At 41.5% G+C, this 13,801-nt stretch overlaps 1 protein-coding gene across 36 annotated transcripts in view; it reads left to right on the top strand.

Moving 5' to 3' along the window:
- The window catches only part of SORBS1 (sorbin and SH3 domain containing 1), a 225,230-nt gene that overhangs the window by 191,031 nt on the left and 20,398 nt on the right, over positions 1–13,801 (top strand). For 19 of the 36 annotated variants that reach the window (XM_051619155.1, XM_051619171.1, XM_051619164.1 and 16 more), the window contains 6 exons: positions 527–610; positions 4,494–4,559; positions 5,131–5,232; positions 6,574–6,611; positions 8,730–8,905; positions 12,723–12,808. In XM_051619155.1, the coding sequence (XP_051475115.1) occupies positions 527–610; positions 4,494–4,559; positions 5,131–5,232; positions 6,574–6,611; positions 8,730–8,905; positions 12,723–12,808 (552 nt within the window). Of the gene's footprint in view, positions 1–526; positions 611–4,493; positions 4,560–5,130; positions 5,233–6,573; positions 6,612–8,729; positions 8,906–10,492; positions 12,014–12,722; positions 12,809–13,801 lie in introns of all 36 variants that reach the window. The other 17 variants (XM_051619141.1, XM_051619139.1, XM_051619140.1 and 14 more) reach the window with 1 other exon arrangement.

Genomic DNA, 13,801 nt, shown 5'->3' with positions numbered 1-13,801 from the left:
TCTTTGATTTAGGAAACCACCTTTCACTCTGTTTGCAGTGTATAGAACAGGGTTTCTCACATATTCATGTGCTGTTAAAGATGCAGTATTTCATTCAGGTCTCACTGAATCTCTCTTTTTTTAACCAAATGAAGATTTTAAAAAAATAAATGTGTGCAGCTTTGGACTCAATGGAAGTGGCTGCCAGAAGAACTGAGGGACAGGATGACTCCTAGTTCTTCCGTTGAGTCTCCCTGTGATTCTGGGCAAGCTGCTTAATCTCTGTGTGGGTCTCCTGATCTGTAAAATGTAATTCATTCATATTCATGTTGCTCACAATGATGCCATTAGGCTTAACTGATGTTTGCAAAGCAGTTCATGGCCTTTCTGAGAGAGGTGCAATAGAAATTTCAAATTATAAGGCCTAAATATTTACATTTTAGAATGGAAACTATGGGATCTGCATCTCTAACAGTCCCTTTCCGTGTATTCTCTGCATAATGTTATCCTTCTCTTTCTTCCATTCCCCTATCACCAATTCCTTTAGACTCGGGATATAAGCCCAGAAGAGATAGATTTAAAGAATGAACCTTGGTATAAATTCTTTTCGGAATTGGAGTTTGGGAAACCGGTAAGTTTGATAGTTGCAATGACCAATGAAGTCAACCTGCCTTTTTTTATTATTATTTTTTATTTTTTTAATGACTGCCACATCTCTTTGCTAGGCCCTAAACCTGGAACAGCTGTCTTACTTATTTAAAAATGTAATTGTTCATAACATCATCCTAGTATTGATATGAAGCAGCTGTTCTGTGACCATTTTAAGTATTTTAAAGCCATTTAAAAACATTCCCCACCTTCCAGCCATATGTATCAACAAGGCGATATTTTTTCACATACTGTAGTTCAAGCTGCATTTTTGCTGTTAATGTTAGAAGTAATGCCCTGTTCTCATTATTGAAAATCCTAATTCAAAGCCCTTATTTTCCCTCGCCTAGCAAGATCTAGAATGGCTGATCAGTAGCTTTAAATCAAACAGAATCACTGATTTATTCCTGGTTTTGGCTTGTAAACTGTAGGTCAGTGGTTTCCAGCTAACCATAAACAGATCATGACCCTGTTTCCTGTTCATCACCTTATGCATGTAGCTGCCCATTGCCTAAATGGGATGTACCAGTCTGTGTTGAACGGCCCTTGCCATTCCCTGAAATTAAAGGAGTCCAAGAACAGTGTGCTTTCTTTCCAAATTGAGCTTGTGTTGCTATGTGTGAGGAAAGGAAGGAAAAGGAAAGAGAAAGAGAGAGAAAGAAAGACAGCCTTGTTTTCCCACTCTAGAAAAAGATGAAGCAAAGCTTAATTATTCAGTAGGACAAAGGACATTTTGATGTCCTATCAGTGGTGTCATGGCTACTGGAAGAAAATGTGACACTAAAGTATTTTATGGCCTGGTTCTTACTCATTAAACATTTCTAACTTCATTATCAAATACTTTTGAGTAAGCTACTGTGACAAACCAGAGGGTCAGTATCAGCCTCTCACATCTATTCAAGTATTGTGGTTGTTTTTCTTCCTCCTTGAGGTCAGTTGTCAAATGCCCAGGCACACCATTTTTGAGTGCTGCTGAGATTTCCCTGCATGTGCAACAAAACAGAAATATGTTTTAAGGTTCAGTACTGGCTTCAAAGGCAACTGCACACTGACACTGAAGAGCAGGTTTTCTTTAAATCTGGTCTTTGTTCTCATAGAAGTGACAAAATTCCTCTGCACAGGATGTAACTGTCTGAAGTTGGGTGTCCAGTCTGATCACATCATAGAAATAGCGTAATTTTTGCTGAAAAACAAAAGTGGATGGTGGCTGGGCAGTCCATTCTGCCATAGAAAACTGTTTTACAGCTATGGATCTTCTAAATTGAAGGAGTTTCAACAATGTTTGAGATGAGAACCCCTAACCTTTAGGCAGTAGAAGTCAGATAAATCCCACCTCACTGAGGCTTTTAAGTGATGTCAGTATAAGGATTTAACCTTCACAAATTGTCATGGTTTAAGATTTCTACAAAGTGAGAAGAAACCTGCTTCTCTTTGCTGCCATGTAATTAATAGCCATATACTCTTGCAGTGAATTAAGGTTTGTCATCTCTGTGATCCTTCAAGTTACTGTAAGTTAATGGAAGATGTTCCAGAGAAAGGAGGGCATTTATGCTCTTGAGCCTTTCTAGGGGTGAGGGTGTATCTGTCCCTTAGAAGTGTGTGTTTGTGCTTTTAGTCATGCAGCCTTGGCCTTCTTTCAGAAGACGGGCATCTCAGGCCACACCAGCAATCCATCTGTTGTTCTGCAGAGCATCTATTCTGGTGACAAGTTCCCCACCTTTCTCAGGGCACTTGTTATGGGCTGCTTTCTTACAGTTTGCCTTGAAATGGTATTCTATGTCAGTTTGCTCTAGCTCCAAAGCCATGCAGCCATCCTCCCTGATCAACTATGCCAGTCTCTGAATGAGGAATTCTGTACAAAGTGCTTCAGCATCAGGCAGTCCAGTTGAGGATGTAATCTTAGAATTTTATAGCTAGCAAAGCTCCCTCTGAGCTTCATTACCACAGCTGAAAGAGCATGCTTTTTGTAGCTTTGCTCACTCTAGTCATGAGAGGACCAGTTTTTTTGTGACCAGCTAGTGGCTAAGCCTCATGCCTAACCAAAAAGTTTCAACTGCCATTTGCTAGCACCAGGGATTTTCAAAGATCCTCTGTTTGTCCCAGATTTTTTTTATTTTTTTTTTTTTTCCCCAGTGCTGGTGACAGTGTGTGCTTCTACAGGCATGATTTCCCCTGGCTTTCTGACTATATTTGCAGCTATATGATGTGGACAGGGAATACCCTTGCTAAAATGCAGCATAGAATTATTGTGAGCCTGTGGGTGTTGTTCTCCAAAGACACTTGCATGGGGCTTTCCCCACTGAGGAAAGCCCATGTGCTTCCTATGGTATCTGCAGGGACACTTTGCTGCACCAGCATCCCAGATGCATTTCTGGGCAGCTCCATGAACAGGTGCATGCCCTGCAGATATATCAGTCTCTGCAGCATTAATTATTTTTCGGTGTGCTGCCAAAACTGAATTCCCATGTGCTTCTTCCTTCCCTCCCTCCTGCTGAACTGTGGCTCTGCAGCTCCATGGAGCCCATCCACAAAACTTGACATTTGGTCAGTCTTAGAGGTCAGCTGTCTTCTGCTGTGATAGCAGGATCGCACACATGGGCACTTTCTCCCAGCCCTTCCTGAGACAGCACTGAGTAAGCTCTTTGCTATAAATGGAAAAGCAGGGGACTGAAAAAAGGGATGCATGTCCTGCCTTCTCCCCACCTTCCCTCAAACCTAAATCTTTGCAGCACCATGTACCTGCAGCTGCTGAATTGATGGATAAGAAATAGGTATTTTGTGTTTGGAACCACACAGTGACTATCCAAATGTAAAGTGGGACAGATTGAAACTACAGATCTGGACAGTCTAGAAAAGGGATTTGGATAAAGACCCAAGTGTTGTAGCACAGTCTCACTTATGATAGATGGACACTGGGAGATTCCCTGTCAGTGACTTGATGGCACTTTAATAATCTAGTCAAAGAAGTCAGTATGGACACCTAGGATGATGCTAAGCTCGCCAGCCAACAAGGTTATTTTTGTTTGGAAACAGGGCAAATGTATTCTGATATCACAAAATAAAAAGAAAGTCTCTTTGAGGTGTGTATCTGGTGAAGTGAGGATATTATCATGGCATTATTTGGGTAGGAGTTTCAGGTATTTCAGTTTGAAGAATCGTCCCTGATATTTACCTGTGCATCCAAACAGAAAAATCGTATTTTGAAGTTGGCACCTTTACCTCTAGGATGAATTTTAAATAAAAATTCCCAAACTTCCATGTGTCCCACTCTCTACACCAAAACCCCCTACAAACAAACTCCCAAGTCAGCAAAATAAAATAACAACTCTGCATTCTCATTGCCCCACAATGCCACCACTGGAAATTCAGCCATTTGTTCACATGGTATGTATTCATAGTCTGGCGGGGCGGGAAAGATTCTCCCTTTATCAAAGGCCCTTGTTTTACCCTTTCATTTTGAAAAGAAAAATTAGCAAAACAAATGCTTTTTATGAATATGTGTGGTTTTTTCCCCTATTTTGTTTTGGGTTTGTGTTAAGAATGCTTTAAACACCAGCTGTGGTGCACCCTTAGAGCACCTTGCAAAAACAAAAATATCCTCAAACACTACTGAAAACGGCCCCTCCCAGACTGCATGTATGCTCCCTTTTGCCTCCCATGATTTCTTGATATTTGTGCTATAGTGGATTTATCCCTCGTTCTATCTCTCTTTCTATGTTGTGGGTTGTTTTTTTTTTTTAATTTCTTTTCAGTGTTGATGCAAATTCCCTATTGTATTCCCGCTCTGTTCTAATCCAGTTTCCATATTCTCTGTGATGTCTTTCCTTATCCTCATTTCCTCATTTCCTTCCTCTGCTTTCCATCAGCCTCCAAAAAAGATTTGGGATTATACTCCTGGAGATTGCTCTATCCTTACTAGAGAGGATAGAAAGGTAATTGTGTCTCATGTACATTGTACTACAGCATCTAGCGCGTATGTATGTGTGTATGTGGTTTTCTTTGTCTTTTTTGGTAGCATTGCTTGGGTTTTGTGTGCTTGTGAGTGATTTTTTTAATTGGGCTGGAGCTCATTAACCTAACAATGAAGTAGCTAGTAAATTGATTTAATAAACAATTCTTAAAGCATAATCAGCCATAATTTGGAGTGGTGGTTTTGCTGTCTTGACTTGCAATGATAATTATACTAACAGCATATTGCATATTGTTACAGTGTCTTTTTTTTTTTTTTACAGGTGGGTTTATAACTTTATGGTTTGTAGAATTAGATTCTAGCAGGCCTGTGCATCTCTTAATTTTGAATGTTATATGCCTAAAACTATTTTCTTTGTAATGACTGAAACATGATTAATTACTACTGAATTTCTGTGTATTGTCCATACCATCTTTGTCTTTTTTCAATTAAAAAGGCTGGCCTTTTTTTTTTATTATTCAAAATTAACCTTCCTTTGTTTTCCCCTAACCCTAAGCATTATTTTTCCATTCTTCTTCTCCTTCTTTAACCAGACTGATCTAGAAAAAGATCTCTACCTCTACCAGACTGAGTTAGAGGCAGATTTAGAAAAAATGGAGAAGCTTTATAAAGCGCCACATAAAAAGCCACAGAAGGTATTTCCTATTCTTTTCATGCTGCCAATCCCCGTTTCCAAACTCTCTGCTCTAATCTATTCACTGCTGGATGATTATTAAATGAGGTTGGGATAAATAATGGTTCTGACTGTTCTGACTGCATGGCTTGCTGTGTTGCTGTCAGAAATAGTAGAATGTGATGCTAAGAATCCGCCTTGAAATCCATTTCAGATACAGTGATTTCCTCTCTCCCCCATTCCCTTTCAGCTGCCCCCCACCCCCGTCCCCTTCAGGGTTTTGAGTTCAGGGTCTGCAAAAAAACCCTCTCTGTTTTTCACATGAATAGGCAGCAGCAATCAGCTTAAAATTCTTGGTTGGCGTCACGTCATCATCTCGTGCCTTTCAAGCGTGTTGCCATCTACCCTCCCTTCATACAAGCCCTGCTCTCTGCTGGGAGCTCACGCATACCCAAGATTTGGATATTCCCAAGAGATTTTGCACACTTTTCCTTATGCTGCACCTTGCCATGGCCGCCTAGGGCAGGTCAGCTGCTGCTTTTTGAGGGTCTGCGAGACCTGAACCATGAAATGATAGATTAATTTGGTAACACGCCATTTTTTCCTTTTTTTTTTTTCTTTTCTGTTGTTGATTTTTTTTTTTTTTTTAAGCTGCGGCATTTCACCGGGACTTGAAAAAGCTCCTTTTTGAAACCCAAGATTTGCTTTTTCCTTCCTATATAGGAATCTTCAGGTAGATGAGGGGACACCAAACAGAGCATTTCTTCTAAAATTGCCTTCAGTTTTTAAAATAATGTGCCTATGAAGTGTTAGATGGATTTAAAGCAAGCGGATAAGAACTGGCTTTTGCTATTGAACCTGTGCAGCTGGCATTGCTTCTCTTAAGTAAGGAAACTGAATGGAAACATTGCTTTTCTTGTTAGAGCTTTGACATTTATTTGAACGCTGAGGAATGTTTTGTGCTGCAGAAATGTAAAATACCTTTAAAGCAAAAGCGGGCAGTGACTGGTTGGGGGAAAAGCTTGGGGAAATAATTATGAGCATGTGTCTCCTGGTCATGGCCCAGCTGGTTATCTCTTCTTGCTTTTGGCTTTATTCACAATGACTCATTTGCAGACAAAAGACTAGGCACTGCAGAACGGCATCAGCTGTGCTAAAAACCTGTCACTGCCCTGAAGGAACTCAGGAAAATTGTTGCTTTTCTGCAAAGACATTGACAGCTTAAATTGCGTTTAGACTTAAACCTCAATGTCTCCTAAAGGCTAATATTCAAGCAATAAATGGAAAACTGCCTAAGCAAACCTTTTCCTTTCTCCTCATGTGTAAGTATGTATCAATGACTCCTTTGTTTGGACTTTTGCAGAATACTCCTCTGGAAACTTCCACAGACCATTCTTCCTAGTAAGTTTTCCAGTTACTTTTGATGACTTTTTTACTATCAGAGAGCATGTAGAACAGGGTTTAGGGCATTGGAAATGGGTTGGCTTTATTTTTTGATGATGGATATAGACAAATGCATATACCTTGAGAATTATATACATATGTTAGATGAGTCTAGGTATAATATCTGCATTTTGGTCTTGAATGAATTTTTAAGTGATTACATGAGTTATTGCATTGCCTAGATAAGAACTGGTGATTGTGCTCGGTAGTGACTTTAAAAAAAAACAAACCACAAACAAGAAACCACAACAAACAGACCTTTAACTCCATCTTGATGAAGTTTGCAAATTGACTGTAATTTCATGCAAATAACTTTATTGTGTGGAATAAACAAAGTTTGTTTCTGTTAGACATGTATGATAGATTGTTAGATATTCCCACTTATGCACTCCAGACCAAAAGGCTGCTGTTGATGGAAGGCAGTAATTTTCCAGCATCCAGAAAGGGAGCAGTGATAGCAGTAATGATATTTCTCAAAGATCTAATGTGGCACTGCTTTTTCGGAGGAATACATAATAAATAGTATACTCTGCCTAAATGAGTTTTACATGGAGTTAGTTTGTTTTAAAAGAGGAACAGACACACACACAGAAAAAAAAAAATTCCAGAGCAAGATGCTGAGCTGTGCTGAGTTACTCGACCCCCGTAAGACACAACAGCTCTGTAGCTATGTGTCTGTTTGAGCATCGCCTAGGTTGAAAAAGTGACAGTATTCCCTTTCTCTTTCACAATGCTTTTCACAAGCTTTTATTTGAGAAAGTAATTTGTGGGACCACATATGACCTGGTTTTCCTTGTCTGGAAACTAAAATCTTTGTGATCCAGACGTTGTGTAATTCTACCTCCACGGCCAGCCCTCTGAGGTGTTTGAAAGCTTTCTCTTTACCCCACAAGTACAACATCTCTCCAAAATAAACAGATGCATGTACAATTTTATCCACAACAAGCAGATGTAACTACAAGCATTTCCACACTCACAAAAATCCAAATCCCTTTTGGACATCAGGATATAAATCAACTTTCAGAATGTTTCCATGAATTGCAAAATGTCCTATTTTATTTTATTTTTTCCAACTTCCCAGCAGACATGCTTTGGCCCCAGAATAGCTTTCTGTGAGACTGCATCTTTTTCTGAAGAGCCTGGTTGGGCACAAGAATTGGTATCCTATGAGCTTAGCTTTTAGGAAAACATGGCCTGATTGCTTAGCAAGTCTTTCGTACCTAGAAAGTACATTTATACCATGACATTGTAGGTTATTTTTAATTTTTTAAGAGAGAAAGTGGTGAAATCTAGAAATAAGATGTGGGGGCATACTTGTGCTTAGATTCATGTCTGAGGAAAGGGGTCTATAATAAATGTCCAGTCTTTAAAGGTCTAAGAAATTAAGATTGTACTCATTTTATCAGCATTTTGTTTATTATATAGCTGCACAGTAGACCCAGAGTCCAGGATTTTTCATTCCCTATAGTGGAAGCCTGAGGCAAAGCTGATCAAAACTGTGCACACCTGGGGATTTCTTTGGCATTTAAACAGTAGTGTCTATAGACCCATACTGCTGCTTCTCTGCATGGTCCCTCAGTGATGGGTTTGAGGGATTGCTCTGGGAGTCTTGAATTATAGTGTTAAATGGGAGACTGAACTGGTTGAGATGAACTCCTGAACAGCTGTGCTTTGTAACCAGTGGACAGGCATGGCTAAGGATTAAGGAGAGAGGACTGGGAGCTGGAAGATACTTGTGTTACTTCTAGCTAGCCACAGAATTTCCTTGAGTCTGCAAAGAAATCATGCATCTGCTCTGTGACTGTGCTGTCTCATCTGTGAAATGGAGAAGGAGTTCTTTCCTGCCACCTGTTCTGTAGGGTACCGAGCTGGGAGAGTTCCCTCAGGTAGAAAATGCATTGGAGTGCCAAACCTAGAACATCGTGGCAATGTATTAATAACATCTTAATTCAGCACCGTTTCTTCATACACGGTCTATTGTGCGTTCACAAGAGTGGTTTTCTCTTACTTTGCATGAAGTTCTTAGCAAACAGAAGTGACCCACTGGTGTCACTCCCCCTTTTTTGTATTTTCCAGCTCTACGTATTCACCCAACTACCATGCAGTGAAAAGGGAGTCAGAACCAGCCCTGGGGGACCCTGCTGGCTTGGAGAATGAAAGGCAGATTTACAAGAGTGTGCTGGAAGGTGGAGATATCCCATTCCAGGGGCTGAGTGGTCTCAAGCGACCTTCTAGCTCTGCTTCCACAAAAGGTAGGTGATCAGGGCACTAGCCTCTTCTCTATTCTGCACGGAGTGTCAAAAGCCAGGTGATACAGGGCAAACTCTGCTGCAGGGTTTAGAGCCCTGGTTAAGCCAGCTGGGGTTTCATCTGTCCTTCCTCTTTGCCATCCCCAGTTTTCCCTCCTTTTTTCTCGCAGCCCACAGTGGCCATTATTTTTCGTGACACTTTTATCTGATCCAGGTTCCTTTTCCCAGTGGAGACCAGCTCCCTTTGTCCAGCATCTCAGCCACACCCTCAAATTCTTCCCCCAGTGCTGCTCAGGCTGGCCTTGGTATACATCTGCTCCCACTGCCTTGCCATGCTAGAGCCCTTCCCTGCCTATTCTGCTCTTCCTGCTGTGGTATCTCAGCAAGCCACATCATGTCTGCTGGCCTGGTTACCTTCCTGCAGCTGGCACCATGTACTCCACAGTCTCCTGCCTACGAAGGCTATGGAGAGAATGCATGGGACACCGAACGAGCAATGCCCTGCAGGCTCTGAGACAGCAAGGCAGCAGAGACCACTGCATCTCCTTCCCTCTCCTCCCCACATCATGGGCTCTTTAGAATATTAGGACAAGGAAGAGCCTGGCTTCCATCAGGGAGCTGTGTTGGGAAATGTATCTCTGAGCCAACTTCAACCTAAAAATGGCTTGAGATAGGGGAGAGGACTGGGGAAGGAATGCATCGGGTTTCTAAACTGCTCTCCCTAAAAATAGTACATCAGACCAAAAATGTCTCTCTCTGCCTCCATCTTCGAGCTGTTTTTCAGTATTATGTCAGGTCTGTGGTGCAGAGTCAAACAATCTGAACAAAAAAAATCTGTTCAAACAGTTGTTGTTCCCCAAACTGCAACTGAACCTGAATGGTTATTTTGACATTTGAATTTGAGCTAAAATTGGAAACAAAAATTGCAGTCTAAGCTGAACCCAGACTGGATCTGACTTTAAAAAAAAAAAAAAAAGGTCTGATCTGATTCCTTGATTTTTAAAGGAAACATGGCCAACCACAGTTTCTGAAGGACACTCAGCTTATTCCTAGTATGGGGAATCTCTAAGCAGGCATTTTTTGGGCAAGGCCAGCTGATTTGGCCTGCTTGTGCTCACAGGGTCAGCCACTGATTGTCCTCTCCCTCCCAGAAATAAACTGTCTAGCAAGCGCTGTGGTGAGGCCATGGTAGGTGTAATGACAGGCTTGGTATTAAGCCGTTTTTGCTGTGTTAGCGCCCCTGCATTCTTGCTGATGCCCTGATCCTGCACTAAGTTCAGCTGCCCTTTTCTATGGTGCTGCAACTTCCCTGGAAGTTCGTGATCCTTAGCACTTTGTAGGAGGGTACCTTCAAAGTGCTCCAGATCTGCTTCTGGCCAAGCCTCTCATTTTAGAGACATTAGCAGCACTTCACCTACTCCTGTACGTGCAGCTTGTTGTGCAGTTTACTCCTGCTTTTATTTACGTTTTGGAATTTTGTTTCTTTAAAGTGCATTTTATGAAATCCAAGCATGTTGTTTCTCCTTTCTGAATAGCTTTCTGGCACTTAAGCTAACAGGTTGTGTTTATTTTATCCTGCATGCTTACCAGTGGATCGTAAAGGTGGGAATGCTCATATGACTGCACCCTCTTCAGTTAATAGCCGAACCTTTAACGCTAGTCATATCGGTATGTTAGGTCACGCATGTAAACATAAGAAGCCCTTATCAGCTGCTAAAGCCTGCATTACTGAAATCCTCCCTTCTAAATTCAAACCCAAGCTAGCAGCTCCAGCTGCTCTTGTGCAGGACAAGAAGGGTATTTTGCTGTCTCATGAGAAAGCTCAAAGCTGCGAAAACCTTCGTAGCTCCATTGCTTTATTTGATACTAAAAAAGCTTTCATGGTAGACATAGGGGAAGGCATAGAAAACATGTTGATGAAGTCAAAGCAGGAGTATGCCATCAAATCTGGCAGTACCATGAGCCTGCAGGAGTATGGCACCAACTCTACGAAAGGCTACCTGTTTCCTGCCTCCAGGAAGAGTGGGATGGAATTTACAACACTTTATAAAGACATGCACCAGATCAACCGGTCCAGGATCCATTTGGGCACAGTCTCCTCCTGCAGTGTGAGGGATATTGCATCTCAATTTGAGAATGAAGCAAAGGACAGGATGGAGCACAGCCTTAGTCGAGAGGATTCAGAGCAGATCCCCAAACACACTGTTTCCTCCCGTATCAGTGCATTTGAGCAGCTGATCCAGAGATCCCGATCAATGCCCTCGCTTGACTTTTCCACTGGACAAAACAAATTCACCACTTGTCTCCAATCCAAAACTTGTCTGAGTTCTGCCTGCTCTGCAGAGTTTCTTCTGGATTTGCCAAAAGCACACCAAGAAGAAAAGGATGCTGCAAGTTTGGCAGATAAATCCTCCCACTCCTGCAGCAATGTGGAGGACACGGGTTCAGATGTCAGTGATGCCGTCCCTATGGACACATTTTCAGCTTGCACAGATGAGATAGATCTCTTCTCAAATGCGTCCAATGACAGTGGCAGCAGTAGCAGCAACCTCAATGGGCCTCAGAAGCATAAAATCAGCAGATGCAAAGGCACATGCCCAGCTTCCTATACCAGGTTCACTACCATCCGAAGGCACGAGCAGCAGCAGCCCTCCAGGAACTTTGATTCCAAGGGGGATGTCTATGGGGACAGACACATGCTCCCCAGAAATGTCTACCTAATGAGTCCACTCCCCTTCCGATTGAAAAAGCCTTTCCAACACAAATCCTGCAGGACTCCACCCCCAGACTGCCCAGGAAGCTTGGCAGTGTCCAGCCCTGAGAACCCAGATGACGCAATACAGCTGCAGGGGAACACAGGAGACAAGAGTCACCACTCCCAGCACCAACTGTGTTCCAGAAACAGGCCTCTTGCCCCAAGGCGCCTGTCTTCCTTTGACATTGTGGAGAGGCTTAGCTACTTCCCCACCACAGGATCTAGCCAAGATAGCTCCATGGGCCAGGCTGGCACTCCTGACTCCTTAAACAATGGGGACCCTGTTCCATATGCCCTCTGTCACAGCCTGGACACAAACAACAACCCACAAAATGAACTTGGGACGTACCTAGGAGGTGGCTTTTTGTGTTCTTTACCAGTGTCCCTTCATGTGTCATCTTGATTTCCTTTCTCATCCCCTTTTCTTCCACAACCCTTGCATTATTTACTCCCCACCTTTGCATCCCCTGACTCTATTTTTTCCCCCGAGTGTGTCTAATGTCCTTTGCGTGTCTTGCTGAGCATTTCTGTTCAGGACTTTTTAACAGCTGCACTTCTGAGAAACAATTTCCGCTGCTTTTCTAATGACAGCGGGTTCAGTTTGTCTCTCAAGCAACTCCAGGGATGCAAGAATCTCAATATGAGATATTTCATTTGCACACATGGGATTCTAAAACAAACCAAGATGATTTGCTTTAAGGAGCAGTTTCTCAAGGTCTAGTTGTGTGTGTGTGTGTGTGTTAAACTTTTCTCAACAGTAAAATGCCAAATCATACTTGGATGGCAGCAAATCTTTTCTTCACAAAGTGCTTCTGTCTCTACTCTTTCTGTTATTTACTCCCTGGTTTTGGCTCTTTGTTCACAAGTACAGCCCAAAAGGGAAAAAAATGCAAATGGATAAATTATCAATTATCAACATCTGATTGGCAATTTGGTCAATGGCAATTGAGAATCCATACTGTCATAATGGAAACAAATTATTTAAAAATATCTATTTTTTTTCCTTTCTGGTTATGCTAGATAAATCCATCTGTATTCTAATTTCCTTGTGTTGTTTCAAAGTAGATTCAGAATCACCAAGGCATTTTGCACCAGTTGATTACATGGAAACTCCAGAAGAAATTCTTCGTAGACGGCATGATGATAAAGAGGTAATGTCCTTTGCTGTCACATAATAACAATTTTAGCAGCTCCATGTAAAACAAGTGTAGCATTCAGTCTTATGTAAGGACAGCTTGTATGTCCATGGATATGTATATTGGAAGTTAGAGCAGCAAGCTGGAATGAATGTTTTCTAATTATAATACTCTCTCTGCCACTGATTTAATGTATAATGTGTAGTCCATTTTAGTTTTTGTTTAAAATGAACTTGATAATTCTTACAAATTGCAGAAAATTATACATATATGTAAAAAGGTTGAAAATGTATGTGAGATGTGGTTCAACACCCCAATACTTGCAGACAAGGATGAAATGGTTATTCTTTAAATGAGTTAGAGTTTTATTGTTCTCTGAGGAAGCCACTCAAGTTCGTATTAATCAAACTGGTGAGAACAGTGTATTTCTTGTGGCAGTCCTCAGGTTTTTGAACAGCAAATGTATGATATTTTAAGCTATCAGATAGTGTGAAGTTTCACCCCAGTGCAAACTAGAATTCTTTATAGCATCTCAAGTTGTTGGTGACAGCATGTAGCAGTCCTTTTTTAAATGGCTGGGCAACACTGGCACAAGCCAAAATAATAGGAAAGCCACAAACTTTTTAGCACTGACTGTGTTCAAGCTGAATTAAAGAAATTATAAAGTGATTGCTTTCCAGGAAGCTGTTAATTTTCACTGCTTGGGGGGAGGTTATATTTTTAGTGTTAATTTTCTCAGTTCAAACAATGTATGTGTGCTTTGAAATATGGAAACACTTGCTCTTAAGTCTGATGTGAAGAGTATATTTTTACTGTCTTCTCCCATGAAACAGTTAGTAATCCCCCCACTTCCAAAATTCAGCATGAAAACTCAAGTAAGAGCCAAATTCTGAATTCACCAAGACCTGCTAACTTCAAATGAGTTAGCACTTCTGCATACAGTCAGCCCCAAAAGGTGGAAGAATCCCTCTGCCCAGGTACTCAAGAATGCACATTTCCATTAGTGTG

Source organism: Apus apus, chromosome 4 (assembly GCF_020740795.1).
Source record: "Apus apus isolate bApuApu2 chromosome 4, bApuApu2.pri.cur, whole genome shotgun sequence".
NCBI classification, from domain to species: Eukaryota; Metazoa; Chordata; class Aves; order Apodiformes; family Apodidae; genus Apus; species Apus apus.
This window is presented reverse-complemented; position numbering and strand designations above follow the sequence as displayed.